The sequence below is a fragment of the Odontesthes bonariensis genome, chromosome 14 (genome assembly GCF_027942865.1).
Source record: "Odontesthes bonariensis isolate fOdoBon6 chromosome 14, fOdoBon6.hap1, whole genome shotgun sequence".
Classification (NCBI taxonomy): domain Eukaryota; kingdom Metazoa; phylum Chordata; class Actinopteri; order Atheriniformes; family Atherinopsidae; genus Odontesthes; species Odontesthes bonariensis.
Genome location: NC_134519.1, coordinates 36,239,141 through 36,256,824, shown reverse-complemented (window position 1 = coordinate 36,256,824; position 17,684 = coordinate 36,239,141). Strand labels below are relative to the sequence as shown.

Genomic DNA, 17,684 nt, shown 5'->3' with positions numbered 1-17,684 from the left:
TATATATACACACATAAAAATATTATAAATATATATATATATATATATATTTTTTAATTTGTTAATATATTATTACATATATTTTTTTTATATTTTTTCCCCTTAATAATAAACACCTTCATTTACAAACTGAATTTTGTGTTTATTTATGTTATCTTTGTCAAATATTTTAATTTGTTTGATGTTCTGAAATATTTAAGTGTGAAAAACATACAAAAAAATAGGAAATCAGGAAGGGTACAAAAACTTTTTCTAGAATGTATATGTATAAATATAAATATATATACTATATTGTTCTAGAATGCGCCACACCAAGCTGGCCGCCAGTTGCAGTAACTCCACGAGTTTTGTGAGTATTTATTTATTTATTTTTATTTATACTGAGCTTCTTTTCCCGCAAATAAGTGTTTTTCTGATCGATTTTTCTACGTTTTTTCTGGTTTTGAAGCTGAGATGATTAAGTGGAATCTCCTTGTATTTTTTACACTTTTCCACATCTGTTATGATGAGTTGCCATGCCAACGCAAGCAGTCGTTTACCAACGGGAGCAGCTAATGGACCTTTTGAAATGCCAACTAAAGCCTGAAGTTAGACACCGAATCCTGATAATTTGAAGAGGAAACGCTGTGGATGTCAGGCAGGAGCAAGACGCAACAACAGGTGGATTCAAAGCATCCCCAGACTGGAATGCACTCTATGAACCACATGGAGATGATATCAATGCCATGACAAAGTGTGAAAGGTTACATCACTCTCCACCTTTGTGTGGAGAGTGTTATTCCCACAAGGACTCTAAGGTGCTTCCCCAATAACAAACCCAGGATCACCAGTGACGTGAAAAGGCTATTGAACATAAAAAATAACGTCTTCAGGGAGAGCAGTCAGATGAAGAAGCAGCTGGAGAGACTGAACCAGAACAAGGCTGCAGGTCCAGATAGTTTGAGCCTCAGGGTCCTGAAGACCTGCACAGAGCAGCTGTGTGGGACTCTACAGCACCTCTTCAAGCTCAGCCTGAGTCAGGAGAAAGTTCCAGTGCTGTGGGGGACATCCTGCCTTGTTCCAGTACTTAAAGAATCTCATGCATCTGCCCTCAGTGACTGCAGACCAGCTGCCCTAACATCACCTGTCATGAAAGTCCTGGAGAGACTATTACTGGCTCACTTTAAGAAGCAAGTGAAAACCTTTCAGGACTCACAACAGTTTGCTTATCATCCTTTTGAATTTTTCCCACAGGGGATGAATAAAGTATTTCCTATTCTATTCTATTCTATCCTGGGGTTGGTGTTGAAGATGCCATCATCTACCTTTCTCAGTGAGCACCCTCTCATCTGGACAAAGCAGGCAGCACAATGAGGATCATGTTCTTTGATTTCTCCAGTGCTTTTAATACAATACAGTTTGCACTGAAAATCCAGGTGGATGCCTCCACAACCACCTGGATTATTGACTACCTGACAAACAGACACAGTCAGGGAGGCTGAAGGGTTGTGTGTCTGAGAAGGTGATGAGCAGCACAGGAGCACCACAGGGGACTGTACTCTAACCCATTTCTCTTCACTCTGTACAGCTCAGACCTCCAGTACTGCCCTCTCCAGAAATATTCTGATGACTTTGCAGTTGTTGGGTGTATCAGTGATGGACAAGAGGCTGAGTACAGGGAACTGGTCAATCACTCTGTGACATGGTGTGGGAACAATCATCTCATCTTAAACCCAAACCAAACAAAAGAGACGATTGTGGATATTATAGCGCTGTTCTTGTCTGGCTGACCACTCATAGTGCTTTCACACTACATGCCCCATTCACCCATTCACTCACACACTCATACAGCGCGTCTTAGTCCATAGAGGCTACACAGTGCTTTCTTTTAAGTAAAAGTATTCGCATGCATTCACACACATTGATACAACAATGGATGGGCAGGCATTGTGGAGTTCAGTGGAGTTCTATATTGCGGGAGCCGAACCACCAATTGGTAGGTGACTGGTCTTCCTCTTGAGCTCCAGCCGGCCCAGTAGATAAAGTGGACATAAACTCACAAGAACAGTCCAGTGTCCTGCCATTTTTTTTTCTACTTCTGACATCTGTTTATTTGTATAGTCTGAAAACTGGGTAGAGAGGTGTTGGAGCCCAGAACCCAGAATGTTCCTGCAGCTACATCTAAATGAAACACATAATTCCCCATTCCCAGTTTCAATTAAATTCAAATCAATTTAGTTTTATCTATATAACGCCAAATCATAATATGCATCATCAAAAGGCAACTTTTTCTTCAATTCAATCCCCCAACCTGAGCACACACAAGGCAACAGTATTATTCCTATCAATCAAACAATCTTTTTTTGGATTGGACTTTCCATCCAAGATATGTAGCAAAGAGTGCTTTACATGAGCAATAAAAACATCAAAGATAGAGGAAAAAACCCAAACCAACAAGTATGCACATCGACTCTCACACATAGACACGTGGACTGAAAGGTGGCACTCACAGAAAGCGCTACCTTAACCCCCGCTTTGTAACGGACCCCCGCTGTCCGTTACAAAAAGCATTGCAAGTATGGTAAGCCACAAGAATAGGATAAAACAAACCGTAGTTTGTAAAGTATAAATAAATTCCATTCAATGAAACAATAGTTCTAAAGGCAAAGAGGTTGCAATATTTGACTCTTGTTCTTTCTTTATGCTACATAGAATCTTATTTATATTTACTATATTTTATCCAACCTTTAGCCTACCGTAGTTCTGCCAAGTCTTAATCTCTTCTTTATTTATTTCTATGTTTTAAAGTATATAAGGGAATAAGATTATTTTAAAAGCTTTACTAAAAAGATATGTCTTAAGGTTGCAGTATCAAACAGTCCCAGCTGCCTGACAGCTACTTACCGAGGCTTTAAGAGCCCCTTGATTTAACAGTCTCCCCTCTGTGACATGTTTGCTCAGTTTATGAAGTTAACCTTTCATCATTCACACTACTCCTTTTTTAACCTTTTTAAGTACCTGTTTGACCTGCAGTTGAGAAGAGGTTTGAAGTAGTGTTTGAAGAGGATATTTGTAAAGTACGAAATATGCAAATGAGTCTGTAGCTAAAAGACTCAAATCCAATTAATCAAAAATGAATTGGATTTGATTGGATTATGATTACAATGAATATAACTCCAATTGGCTTGAATTTGACTTTACTATTGAAGTATCTTGAGATGAAATTTGTTGTAATTTGGCGCTGTATAAATAAAATTGAATTGAATTGAATTAAGAGTGCTCCAAGCTCATCAATTTTATTTGCCAGTAATTTTATATTTTCCAAAATGATTTAGGAAAGAAGTGGTTTACATTTCCTCCATTCATCTCTTTGTCTTACTCCTGGCTAACATCCAGGCTGTCTTCTCTTTGAATAATTGTTCAGGTCAATTCATTGCTTTAAGCAAAAATTTATGCTGTCCAAAATGTGATAGACAAACTGCCAAGAGGGTTGCATTAGGTTGCCATGAGTTTGACCTCGATGCTTCTCTCCATGACTCTTCACTTCCACATGCTGGCAAATGTGCTTACACAGACAAAGAGACCAGAGATCTCCAGTTAACATGAGTGCTACATATCCGCCATTTTTGTAGCTTCTCTTGCTAACACATGAATTACTGAGCGTATGGTCACGGCCACCATCTTGTCTCATGGTCCCTCCCGCTTCTCCCATAGACAAAAGTTTTTATTGATGAAAGTACCATTGATTTAATCATTGTCCATCCATCCATCCATCCATCATCTGCCTCTTCTCCGGGGATCGGGTCGCGGGGGCAGCAGCTTGAGCAGAGAAACCCAGACGTCCCTGTCCCCGGCCACTTCCTCCAGCTCTTCTGGGGGGACCCCGAGGCGTTCCCAGGCCAGCCGAGAAACATAGTCTCTCCAACGTGTCCTGGGTCTTCCCCGGGGCCTCCTCCCAGTGGGACGGGCCCGGAACACCTCACCGGGGAGGCGTCCAGGAGGCATTCTCACCAGATGCCCGAGCCACCTCATCTGACTCCTCTGGATGCGGAGGAGCAGCGGTTCTACTCCGAGCCCCTCCCGGATGACCGCGCTTCTCACCCTATCTCTAAGGGAGAGCCCAGACACCCTCCGGAGGAAACTCATTTCGGCCGCTTGTATTCGCGATCTCGTTCTTTCGGTCACTACCCACAGCTCGTGACCATAGGTGAGGGTAGGAACATAGATTGACCGGTAAATCGAGAGCTTCGCCTTCTGGCTCAGCTCCTTCTTCACCACGACGGGCCGGTGCAGAGCCCGCATCACTGCAGACGCCGCACCGATCCGTCTGTCAATCTCCTGTTCCATTCGTCCCTCACTCGTGAACAAGACCCCGAGATACTTGAACTCCTCCACTTGGGGAAGGATCTCATTCCTGACCCGGAGAGGGCATTTATTCATTGTGCCAACTTTAATCAAATTCAGATTATTGTACTATTATTGTATTATTTTAAAGGAGAAGTTATCTGTGTTCATTGTGCATGTTCATTGCACTGACCTTCACAACTGCTGGTTGGCTCAGATTCTTCCTATTCCTATTCAGATTCCTTCATATCTGTTCTGTACGTGTCATATCTGACCCAGATTGAGACGTGTAGACCAAAATATTGATACTGGGTTTTAGTTATCAGCTTCAGCTCTCTTGGTAGATAGTATGGACGTAAACTCACAGCTAGCAGTTCAATGTCCCAGGTTCAGATCCTCTCCCTCACAGTAACATGTCCATGATTACACTCAGTGGGGTCACATGGCACTGACAGGATCGGATCATTGGCTAATTTACAATCAGACTGAGTTATTAAGTGCATGTAGACACCTTATTCTGACAAGAAATTGGATCGGATCGGATTAAGACCCCAAGATAACTGGGTTGAAAGTCAAATTAAACCTGCTTGTAGACGCTGAAGCACGTGGTGAATCAGACTTTGCGTTCTGCGCATGCTCCAGATGTTTTCCCGGGGTCATGACCCGGAAGTCGAAGGAGACGATATTACTGTTGTTGTCACCGTCAGAAAGAAACAAAGAACGCGATGGAGAATGCTCCGTTGTGCATCGTTTCTGCATCAAGCAGCTCATCACAGACCAAATGTAGAGGGACGTAGCTTCATCTTGCTTTTCGTTCGCCATTTTCTCGAATGCCTGAGTTTGATTCGATTCATTCACCGCCATATATCCAAGGATAATTACCCTTGCTCAACTAATTTTTATTGTAATTTAGCCAATAATCGATTCTTTCTGTGCCATGTGACCCCACTGACTGTTGTTAACAAGCACTGTGACACCTCCCCCTTTGCTTATGCCGTTTCTGCTAATGTCTCCGTCTGCAGTCCAGCAGCCATGTCTCAGTGAAACAAATGATACTGTATTCTTGATATTCTTTCAGTGTCCTCCTGCGTGCTCCTAATTCATTTATTTTGTACTTCATCCACCTGTTTTCTTTTTCAGTACATAATTGATATTTGGAAAGCTCACTTAGCTGCTCACCTTTGTAAATGGCTTCTGCGTGGGCATGGCAACTTATCACAAAATACAAAGAGACACTAAAGGCTACCAGAGCGACTGCTACTCAATGCCAACTTTGATACAGCTCATTCAACAATCTTCTTTAAAGGCAGACAGTGAGAATGTATACTTGACTAATTTCACTGCATTAGTGCCATTTAACAATAGCTATGATGGACAATTTACAACGTCAATGTAACCTATATATGTTACATATGAAGTGAAATGCTTTCTTCAAATTATTTCATTCAGAAATTAATAAAGCAGCAGGTTCACTGGGGGAATTTTTCTAACTGTATCAAATGTCATTGTAATGCCATATACACACTTTTTGAAATGGTACAGTCAGTGCTGTTTTTCCTCCAGCCATTTCTTTAGACTATTGTTGAATTATTCCACTGCTCAAGATAAATCTCTAGAGCAAGCTCATCTACAGGTGTTCAAGTTTATACAATGCGAACAGGATCTTAATCAACATGATAATAATGATTTGTCTATTAACTTGAACATAGGTAATTTAACTTCATTCAACTCTTCTCACAGTTATATTAACTAAATGTGATCCTTTAAGTTACAAGTAAGAGATGCAGCGTTTAGTGTAGGTCCTCTTACTTTGAAATAGCCCACAGTAACATTAGCTTAAAAAAAAAACAACACAGATAAACAAGATGAGCTAAAGCTTTTTAACATTTGCTGCTCTGTCAGACTCAACAGCAAGCAATGTGATAATGTGAGGTCCCTTCAGTAATTGTTCCTCAATGCAGCTCAGTTCCTCAAAAGGTAGAAATGTAGGAATCACAAGAAGCTAAGAAAACTCTTCCATAAATCTTCCAGACCCTGAAAAGACCAATTGTTTGCATCACTGTCATAGATTTCTTTAAAACTATAAAAAGTATAATCATAAATGTGTTACTTCTAGTTCGAGAGCATTTATCAACTACTTAAACAGTTCATTTTAAACAACAGTATTCTATATAGAGTAAAGAAATAGTACAAAGGGGGTTAAAATAATATTCCAAAATTGAATGATATTTTGGGTAATTGTTTTCACATTGGAAGGGGTGGACAGATAGGCTATCAGAAGGCAATATAAATATTTAAGGTAGATAATAAAAACTGTATCTGCAGGTAACAAAAGAGACACTGTAAAGAGATATGTATATATAAATATAAACTGAAACAACGCACCACTTGAGAGTCGATGGCAACCTGTGCGAAGCCTCTACGTTTGCCCCACAGAAGAGGATAGGTCTCGTCACTAAAAAGAGCTTCCCGCACTCCTCCTGGAGAAATTCCCAGCAAGTCACCATTCTTCAGAGCCCGCACACATTCCTCTTGAGGACCATGGATTACACTGAACACCTCCAAAAGCAATTTGAAACCTGAAAGAACGGGAAGGGTTGAGATAGAGCAGGAATATGAGAGGAAGACAAGAGGTAGGAAAAGCTATCACTGAAAATGAGACCTACACAGATACCTAAAACTGTGTACTTCATACTGTAGGTATGACAATATGTCAGATAAAACTTTGAACATGAAAAAAGTTTTCAAAAGGTTGCTACTGACAATACGACTGCAGTTGCTTTTAGCTTCATGATCTCAACATAAACAATTTTGTAGACTCCTCAGAATAAGCAAATTTCAGTGCCAAGGTAAATAAGTTGAATCCCAACTCCCATTTAAGGATACTAAGCAACTTTATCATGTAAAAAAAATTCTGAGAGCAAATGTTTGGGTCAGCCTAGAGTATTTCATATTAAGGCGTCGCTTTTTAAGATAAAAAACTAGGGAGTCGTACAGCTCAATTGGTTAAGTAGGCATCCTCTGTACAGAGACTGTAGCTCCTTGACGCAGCTAGCCCAGGTTCAAGTCCCGGTCTGAGGCCCTTTGCCACTCTCTCTGCCCCCTTTCCTGTCTACGAACTGTCAAATAAAAGCCACTCGTGCTCAAACAGACCTTTAAATAGAGATTCTTAGAAAAGCTTTTGCGGTTAAATCTTTACTAAAAACCTGCCTGATTCAGTTGTTTTAATCAACAAAAACACCCAATTTCTAATTATATATATATATATCTATATATATATATATATATAGATATATATATCTATATATATATACTGTGCAAAAGTTTTAGGCTGGTGTGAAAACATGCTTTAAACAAAGAATGCTTTCAGAAATATAAATAATGATTGTTTATTTTTATAAATTTACAAAATGCAAAGTGAGCGCACAAAAGAAAAATCTAAATCAAATCAATATTTGGTGTTACTACCTTTTGCCTTCAAACCAGCATCAATTCTTATAGGTACAAAGTCAGGGATTTTATAGGATTATAGGCAGGTGTATGATCAACCAATTATACCAAACAGGTGCCAATAATCCAATCCTTTCAGTGCCATGTAACCCCACTGACTGACACTTCACTTGGACAAAGAAACCAGGGCACCCCCCTAAAGCCATGCCAGAGGGGGGAGCTTGCCAGTGCCTTGTGGTCAGCTCAGGTGGGTTCATCCTGATGAAGCCTTAGGATTCCATCCTTGCATCGGCTCACCACTTGCAGGGAGGAAATTCAAGGTTGGTTGCAGTGTGAGCTGGATGGCAAGCAAAGGCGAGGGGCAGGGCATGGCAATTCCTGGAGTTGCAAAATAACTCTGGCGACACATGGAACTTTAGTATTAGGACTCACCTCCACACATAGCATGGGCTCTGGAGACAAACTTATTTAGAGGGGCTGGACTCTCAAATACTATCAGGGGGGAGAGGCATCGGGCAGATGTGGGGATACTCACAAGGCCATGGCTGAGCGCCTCTGTGTTGGTATTTCCCCCTGTGAGCAAGTGCCTTATGGGTATAAACCAAACAGCAACTTGGTAAGTCCAACGAGGTAGTAAGGGTGAACTGGTAACATCTGGAAGAGGCCCTTGAGATCTTGAACATAAAAGTTTTATATCTACCAGGGGAGATTGGGAACATTGATACGGAAAAGGCCATGTACAATTTGGATTTTAATCAATTTGACTTGATTGAATTATTATTGTATAACAATGAATTGGATTATAATTATCTTGAATTGGAATGTATCTTTGCAGTGCCTTGAGATGACATTTTGTTGTGATTTGGTGCTATGAGATTAAACTTAATTTAATTGAACAACATAATAATAATAATTTTATTTACAAAGCACTTTCCTTCAAAGTGCTGTACAACAAAAAGAAAAAGTAAACACCAGACATTAATGAAATAAATTAAAACAAGATGAAACAGGTTAAAACAGCAACATAATACAACAACTCAAAACTCATATGTAATGTTAAACACGTGGGCCTTTAGCTTAAAAACGTCAACAGAACATGGCTGCCTGATGTGAAGATGTAGACTGTCCCACAGTACCGCTGTGCGGAAACAAAAGGCCCTATCGCAAACTGTTTTTTTATGTACTTTGGAGACAGACAAAACACCAGAACCTTGGTCCAGGTACGTCCAGGTATATATTACTTTACCAGGTCAGATAGATATGATGGTGCAAAGACATTTACAATTTTGTATGTGAGGAGCAACACCTTAAAGGGGAACTCCGGGGCATTTGAAGCGCATTTCTATTGCTAGAGGTTGTCAAATACTGATAGTAGGACACAGACCGGTGCAAATCGGCGCTCCCTGTGTGGAGATCGCGCTGTTCGCACACCCTGTCATGCGAGGCTAATACGTGGTGGCTAGGGGCAAGCGCTAACCCTTCCACGTAAAACAACAACTTGCACACTGCAGAAACGTCACACCACTTTATAAACCATCCGACAATAAAGTCACAAGCCTTACCATCAAAACCATATGCATGGTTCTCACATTACTGGCATGGGGACGTTACAAAACAACTTTATAAACAGCATGTAACTCACCGGTTAGTTGTAGGCTCGCGCATGTGAAAGCCCAAAAGAGTCGATGGACGATAATTTATTTAAAACATTACAACAATACATGCCCAGTAATATTGTTGTAATGTTTTAAATACTTGAACGCAGTTTTTCTAGAGAAGATAATTGTTTTGTATATGGGATTATCGTCCATCGATAAGTCCGTATTTTACTTTTATTATTAAAATTTTATTCTGATCATATATTTGAACAACAAAGTACAACTTGATTTAAAAAGGAATTAAAATAAAGCTAAGAAATGTGTTATGATATGACCAATTAGCAAAACACTATTTGAACTTTTTACCATACTTCCACTTCCTCATAGCCAAAGCTTTTACAAAGTCGCTTTTTTCTTTGTTGTTTTTCAAGCATGCAGACTCAGAGCATTGAGCACCATGCTAGGAGTTGCTGACCAGAACCACTTCAGGACATAAGCAATCATTCTTATGCCGATCAATCCTATGAGCTGTCACCTTACCGGGATTTGCGTGTCCCAATGAGTCTGGGAGATATGTTGCCCGGTAGGTCACCCAAGACAAACAGATCCTAGATGAGGGACCAGACAAAGAATAGCTCACAAGACCCCCTATGATGAAGAAGAATATTGGACGACGTTTTCCTTTGCCTGGACGCGGGTCACCGGGAACTCCCCCTGGAGCCAGGCCCGGGGATGGGGCCCGGTCAGGCACAGCCCGAAGACATGACGTGGGTCCCCTTTCGACAGTCTCACCACCCGTGGGAGGGGCCAAGGGGGTCAGGTGCAGAGTGAGCTGGGTAGCAGCCGAAGGCGGAGACCTTAGTGGTCTGATCCTCGGCTACTGAAGCTGGCGCTTGGGACATGCAACGTCACCTCTTTGTTGGGGAAGGACCTTGAGCTGGTGCGCGAGGCTGAGAGGTTCCGGCTAGATATAAAATCGGACTCACCTTTTACACACGGCTTGGGCTACGGAACCAGTCTCCTTGAGGGGGTTGGACTCTCTTTCTCTCTGGAGTTGTCCGTGGTGAGACACGCAGAGCGGGTGTGGGCATACTCATTGTTGTGCTTATGCACCAAACAGCAATCTACAGTACCCACCCTTTTTGGAGAGTGCTCCTTCAGTACACTCCCTCGTTCTGCTGGGGGTATTCAAATCCCATGTGGGCAATAACAGTAAGACCTAGAAAGGAGGTGACTGGGAGGAACGGCCCCTGCAATCTGAATCAGAGTGGTGTTCTGTTGTTTAACTTCTGTGCTTGTTATGGACTGTCCATAACGAACACCATGGTCAGGTGTCCATTTGTGCACTTGGCACTAGGACACCCTAGGCCGCAGTTTGATGATTGACTTTGTGGTTGTATCATTGAAATTGCGGCCGTATGTCCTGCACACTTGGGTGAATAGAGGGGCGGAACTGTCAACTGATCACCAACTGGTGGTGAGTTGGCTCCGCTGGTGGGGGAGGATGCCGATCAGACCTGGCAGGCCCAAACGTATTGTGAGGGTCTGCTGGTAACATCTTGCGGAATCCCCTGTCAGAAGAAGCTTTAACTACCACCTCCGGCAGAGCTTCAATCATGTCCTGGGGGAGGTGGGGGACATTGAGTCCAAATGGGCCATGTTTCGTGCCTCCATTGTTGAGGTGGCTGAACGGAGCTGTGGCCGTAAGGTGGTCGGAGCCTGTCATGGTGGCAACCCCTGAACCTTGATGGGAACCCATCATGCTGAAGAAGGAGTCCTATCGGGCCTTTTTGGCCAGTGGGACTCTGGAAGCAGCTGTTGGGTACGCAGTCTCGGCGGTTGCTAAGACAAAAACTTGGTCATGGGGGGAGTTCGGTGAGGCCATGGAGAAAGACTTCCGGACGGCCTCGAGGAGATTCTGGTCCACCATCCGGCGGATCGGGGGGGGGGGGGGGGGGGGGGGGGAAGCGGTTTACCGTCAATACGTGTATGGTGAGGATGGGGCTCTGCTGACCTAAATTAGGGATGTTGTGAGTCGGTGGGGGAATACTTCGAGGGCTTCCTCAATACCACCGACATGCCTTCCCATGAGGAAGCAGAGTTGGGGAGCTCTGAAGTGGGGTCTCCCATTTCTGGGGCTGAGGTTGCCGAGGTGGTCAAAAAGCTCCTCGGGGGCAAGGCCCCGGGGATGGATGAGGTTCGTCCTGAGGTCCTCAAGGCTCTGGATGCTGCAACATCGCGTGGACATTGGGGACAGTGCCTTTGGACTGGCAGATCAGGGAGGAATGTTTTAAAAAGGGGACCAGAGAGTGTGTTCAAACTACAGAGGGATCACACTCCTCATCATCCTTTGTAAGGTCTATTTGGGGGGTACTGGAGAGGAGGATCCGTCGGAAAGTCAAATCTCAGATTCACGAGGAACAGTGTGGTTTTCGTCCTGGCTGTGGAACAGTGGACCAGCTTTACACCCTCAGCAGGGTCATGGAGGGTCCTAACAGAGCACTTTGCTCCCAAACTGCAGGTTTACTTGTGGTACCCAGAGTTTCTAAAAGTAGAATAGGAGGCAGAGCCTTCAGTTATCAGGCCCCTCTCTGTGGAACCAGCTGCCAGTTTGGGTTCAGGAAGCAGACACCCTCTACCTTTAAGACTAAGTTTAAAACTTTCCTTTTTGATAAAGCTTATAGTTAGGGATGGCTCAGGTGATCCTGAAACATCCCATAGTTAAGCTGCTATAGGCCTAGACTGCTGGGGGGCCTCATCTGTCACACCTTTCCTCACTTTACTCTCTTTTTCCCCCCGTTTAATTTCTCAAATGATATTATGTACATGTGACATTATTGTGGTCATTAACTCGTGTTTCCATGTTCCAAGAGATATCCTTTGAATGGTGTTACAGTGTTTGTTGTCCCCTCTTTTCTGTCCTCTCAAATCCCAGCTGGTCGAGGCGGATGGCCACCCTTCCTGGTTCTGGTTCTGCCAGAGGTTTCTTCCTGTTCAAAAGGAGTCGTTGTTTCTCTCCACAGTCGCCTCAGGCACGCTCAGGACGGGAGATTGGACTGCAGACAAGTTTCAGATCTGCAAACTGTTGGTTTTCTTAGCTAGGAAATTGTTTTTCAATTGGCTCCGTATTAATGAATTGGAATATTTTGAAATGAATTATGATTACAATGAATTGAACTCCAATTGGCTTAAATTGGACTATATTATTTAAGTGCCTTGAGATGACATTTGTTGTAATTTTGCACTATATAAATAAACTGAATTGAATTTAAACTAAATTGAAAGAGTTTCTCCTTTCTCTCCATTTTGTTCCTGCTCTGCATTCCTAGACATCTCGATGCTCCTCTTCAACTCGTGGATATATGGTATTATCCAGGCCTTACTTGAGCTCAATCACCTGCTCCCAGCTGCAAACAACTTTTCCACTTGCATGGTTTCAAATTGAAACAGATGTAAAAAAGTGCAAGAATTGTTGGTAGAAATCATTCCAGACGCACAGCAATGTTTGAGTAAAATATTTTCACAGGACAAAAAAAAGTTCACTAAGAAATGTCAGAAGATAGAAAGAAAGAAAAAATACACTGCTCAAAAAATTAAAGGGAACACTAAAATAACACTTCCTAGATCTCAAGGAATGAAATAGCCCAATTGATAATCGTTATTCATCACATAGTGGAATGCTTTGAGAACAAAATAACATAAAAATGATCAATGTAAATCAAAATTACTATCCCATACTGGATTTGGAATCTTACTCAAAATAAAAGTGGAAAATCCCATTACAGGCTGATCCAACTTCAGTGGAAATTCCTCAAGACAAGTCAAAATGAGACTCAGCAGTGTGTGTGACCTCCACCTGCCTGTGTGACCTCCACCTGCCTGTATGGCCTCCCTCCACCTGCCTGTGTGACCTCCACCTGCCTGTATGGCCTCCACCTGCCTGTGTGACCTCCACCTGCCTGTATGGCCTCCACCTGCCTGTATGACCTCCACCTGCCTGTATGGCCTCCCTCCACCTGCCTGTATGGCCTCCCTCCACCTGCCTGTATGACCTCCACCTGCCTGTATGGCCTCCCTCCACCTGCCTGTATGGCCTCCACCTGCCTGTATGACTTCCACCTGCCTGTATGGCCTCCCTCCACCTGCCTGTATGGCCTCCACCTGCCTGTGTGACCTCCCTACAACGCCTGGGCGTGCTCCTGATGAGGCGGCGGATGTTCTCCTGAGGGATCTCCTCCCAGACCTGGATTAAAGCATTAGTTAGCTCCTGGACAGTCTGTGGTGCAATGTCCACAGTTGGTGGATGGAACGAGACACGATGTCCCAGATGTGCTTGATTGGGTTCAGGTCTGGGGAGCGGGCGGGCCGGTCCGTAGCATCAATGCCTTCATCATGCAGGAACTGCTGACACACTTCAGCCACATGAGGCCTAGCGTGGTCCACTGCAGGGCCCACTGCACCAGCATGTGGTCTCACACTGGGTCTGAGGGTCTCATCCCGGTACCTAATGGCTTTCAGGGTACATCTGGCTAGCACATGGAGGCCTGTGCCAATGGCGAATCTGCCAATCTTGGTGGTGTCGGGCAAATGCCAATTGCCCTGCACGGTGTTGGGCTGTAAGCACAAGCCCCACTTGTGGACGTCAGGCTCTCATACCCCCCTCATGGAGTCTGTTTCTGGAGGTAGCAGTCCTGTTGCTGGGTTGTTGCCCTCCTACGGCCGTCTCCCCGTCTGCTGGTGTACTGGCCTTTCTCCTGGTATCTCCTCCATGCTCTGGCTAACCTTCGCTGCTCCTAGCACATGCGCAGCTCTAACCAGGTCATGCATGCATACTTCATTGCCATGTGACTTCCTCCCACACACACACTTGCACCACCAGGCCTCACAGAAAGCACTCACTCTTAAAGGGCCCATGCCATTCTTATAACGCTTATCAAAAAAGTCTCAAGCAGGCATAAATACCTTGAAAATTTGAAGTTTTTCAGATATTTCCATATCTTCATAACCCTTTTCTTTTGCTCATAAAAATGAATAAAGACACAATATCAGCAAAAAAAAAAGAAAGAGTGAACAACCATGTCAATAACTTAATACCTACCTTTATTGTAATGCGAATGTGAAAGTTGTAGAAGTATAAAAGCTGGTCAAATCTCTAAGTATGGGCAGTCTCTTTGTTGAAATGTTGCGAGACGTATAATCTAGATGTATGTCTGTATATCATGTAAAAACAGGATAAGATCATAAACTTACAATAACATATCCAGTCTTTCTTTTTATTAGCATTAACCCTTTAATATCCTGCACTACAGTTTGGTAAAGCAAATCTCACAGTGATTATACTGTATCTTATCAAAATTCTTATCAAATATCTTATCGAGTTTGTTAAACTAAACCTGCATGAGACATCACTAGGTTTAGGTATGTAATGCTAAAAGTCTATATATCTATTAAGGCAGCTTTTAGTTTTAGCCTTCATGAATAATAACAATTAAAGTCTAAGAATTTTGAAATTTATTTAAACTCGCAGCCTACGACTTTGAGCAAAAGATAGTACTGAAAAAAAAAAGAAGAGCAAACACAGCACAGCATATACTACAAATATTTCACAACAATCAGTAGTTCAGAAGAACTGCAGTGTGTCTTCTAGTGATTGTGAATGTGTTAAACAGTGCAGGTACCAGGGATCTTGAAGATGAAGTGGTCAGCTACAGAGTGACAGGTACGTCCTTTCTGGATAATAACATTGGCCAGGAAGTAGTAGTAGTCAATTGGAATGGCTGCATGATAGTACACTATCAGGGCTGGTCCTTTGTTAGGGATCTTCTCCATTCCATGGATTTCATATCCTGGCACACAGGTCAGACAGAGTACACGAGGCATTAATCTATGAGACATATTAACATGCTGGTGGATGCAACTTTTTGCTTGTTTGGGGAACACATTCCTTCCTTTCACCATAACACAACAGCTCACACCATCTTATATGAACCATTGCACAACGATAAAGTTAAAACTTAACCAACTTAACCATTTATCATTGATATTGAGGTTCAATAACAATATCAATGTAAATGTCAAAAGCCCACCCCAATAATAGACAATAACATGTCAAACAGTCTCATATATAAAACCAATCAGTCATACCATTATGACCACTGATAGTTTAAGGGAAATTATTAATTATCTTGTTACAGAGGCACCTGGTAGTGGGGGGCACTCAACCACATGAAGTTGATGTGTTGGATGCAAAAAAAAAAAAAAAAGGGCATTTTGACAGTGCAAAATTGTGCTGGCTTGATGGCTGTGTCACAGCATCTTATGAGATGTTCCTGGTCTGAAGTGGTCAGGACCTTTTACACCTGTTCCTCATCAGGACACTCTTTAAGGAGCTCAGGGAGGGGTCTCCTGCTGGTGCCCAGAGTCAGGACTAAACAACGTGAGGCTGCGTTTCAGTTTTATGCTCCTAAAATCTGGAACAGTCTTCCAGAAGATGTAAGACAGGCCTCAACTCTGACAATGTTTAAATCCAGGCTGAAAACAGTTCTATGTAGCTGTGCATATGACATCTGAAAGTATTTTATCTGCACTCTTCACTTTTTAATTACTTAATGATTATTTTAATGGGTTTTAAATTTCTTTCTTTTTTAATTTCTTTCTTTTATTTTTTTTATTCCTTTTTAATGGTTTTATTGCCTTCTTGTGATTTTATGTAGCTGTAAAGCACTTTGAATTGCCCTGTGTATGAATTGTGCTCTATAAATAAAATTGCCTTGCCTTGCCTTGCCTTGCCTTGCCTAAGGAGCTACAGGAGCAACCAGTCCCCCCGCCTTTGATTCTGCCTAAGTCTTGTGTCTGCTCTTGGGTCCGTTTTTGTGAGGCAGCTAGACACCGAGCTGTGACAGATAAGAACTGGACACAAACCTTTTCTTTTACATCATGTGTTGCCTTCCTGAGAAAGACATGGCAACAGCATGCATTACGGGAACAAGGGAAGCCAGCAGGGGTAGTGTAACATTTTGGGAAACATTCTGCTTGTAAACTTGGTCCAACCAATATATGTAGATATTATTTTGACAAGTATCATCTATCTAAACTGACCAAGAACTCCCCTTCAAGAAAAAGGTATTTCCTGATGGCAGAAGCCTCTTTCAGCAGGATAATGTGCTCTGCCATGCAATAAAAATGGGATGATGATGGTTGTAGGAACACAGGTTTGGGGTGTTGACTGAGCATCAAAATTCTTAAAATCTCAAACCAATTGAGTGTTTGTGGGATGTGTTGGAAAACCAAGTCTGAAACATGCAGGTCCAACCTCTCAACATACGGGACTAAAAGGATCTGCAACCAGATATCACAGCATACCTTCAGTCTAGTGGTGTCCATGCCTTGATGGGTCAGGGCTGTTTTGACAGAAAAAGGGGGACCTACTCAGTATAAGATGGGTTGTCATAATGTTATGACTGATCGGAGTATGAGGGATTATGCTATCTTACCATGCCATATGGCTCCATGTCCATCCCACAGAGTAGCCAGTGTCTTCCTGGCTCCATCCCACAGGTTGTTGTAGTATGCTTCCCTCAGCTGATTTTTCCTCTAAGAGAAGAAAGCATTAAACAAGCTAAATATTGGGTCACACTTCAATTTATGTCCAAAACTCTTAATGCAAAATATTTCTGTATGAATCACAAATGGGCATGATTGATATACATTTAATATATAATGGTAGAAGAGGCATTTAGGTCTCGTTACCATGGGGAGCAGAGCATTCAGCCGCTTTGCTCCCCAGCCCTGGAACTCACTCCCACCTGATCTCTGTAACATGGACTCACTCCCACATTTCAAATCCAAACTCAAAAACCCATCTGTTTAAACTAGCTTACTCCATCTGATCACAACTTCATTGTCTATTGTATTTTTGTATTTTATTCTTATTGTGTTTTTTAATATTGTGTCTGCTTTTATCTTTGATGATGTAAGGTGACCTTGAGTGTCAAGAAAGGCGCCTATAAATGGAATGTAAAATTCTTATCACTATTATGAAAAATAGCACAACTATAATCTAAGCATCATTATTTACAAATAAGCTAAATATATATGATGTGCATGTTTGGCACACTTACTAATTGTGTACACAACTTGATGCAACCAGCCTTTGTAACCAATCATTCCCACATGTGTACTTGAATGTGTAATATTCAAAATCCCAATAAAAATATTAATCATAAAAAAAAATAAGAACATAAAAAGATGCAGAAAAAGTAGTTAATGCTTTTACTGTAATTCCTTATTTGTGCTGATATGATGCGTTTCATT

At 42.3% G+C, this 17,684-nt stretch overlaps 1 protein-coding gene across 4 annotated transcripts in view; it reads right to left on the bottom strand.

Annotated features, from left to right (window-relative positions):
* tmem68 (transmembrane protein 68) overlaps nt 1–17,684 on the bottom strand; it is a 47,845-nt gene that overhangs the window by 8,964 nt on the left and 21,197 nt on the right. For 2 of the 4 annotated variants that reach the window (XM_075484200.1, XM_075484201.1), the window contains exons 4-6: nt 16,865–16,964; nt 15,050–15,217; nt 6,709–6,902 (exon numbers count right to left, since the gene is read on the bottom strand). In XM_075484200.1, coding sequence (XP_075340315.1) covers nt 6,709–6,902; nt 15,050–15,217; nt 16,865–16,964 — 462 coding nt within the window. Of the gene's footprint in view, nt 1–6,708; nt 6,903–15,049; nt 15,218–16,733; nt 16,772–16,864; nt 16,965–17,684 lie in introns of those variants that run through there. The other 2 variants (XM_075484203.1, XM_075484202.1) reach the window with 2 other exon arrangements.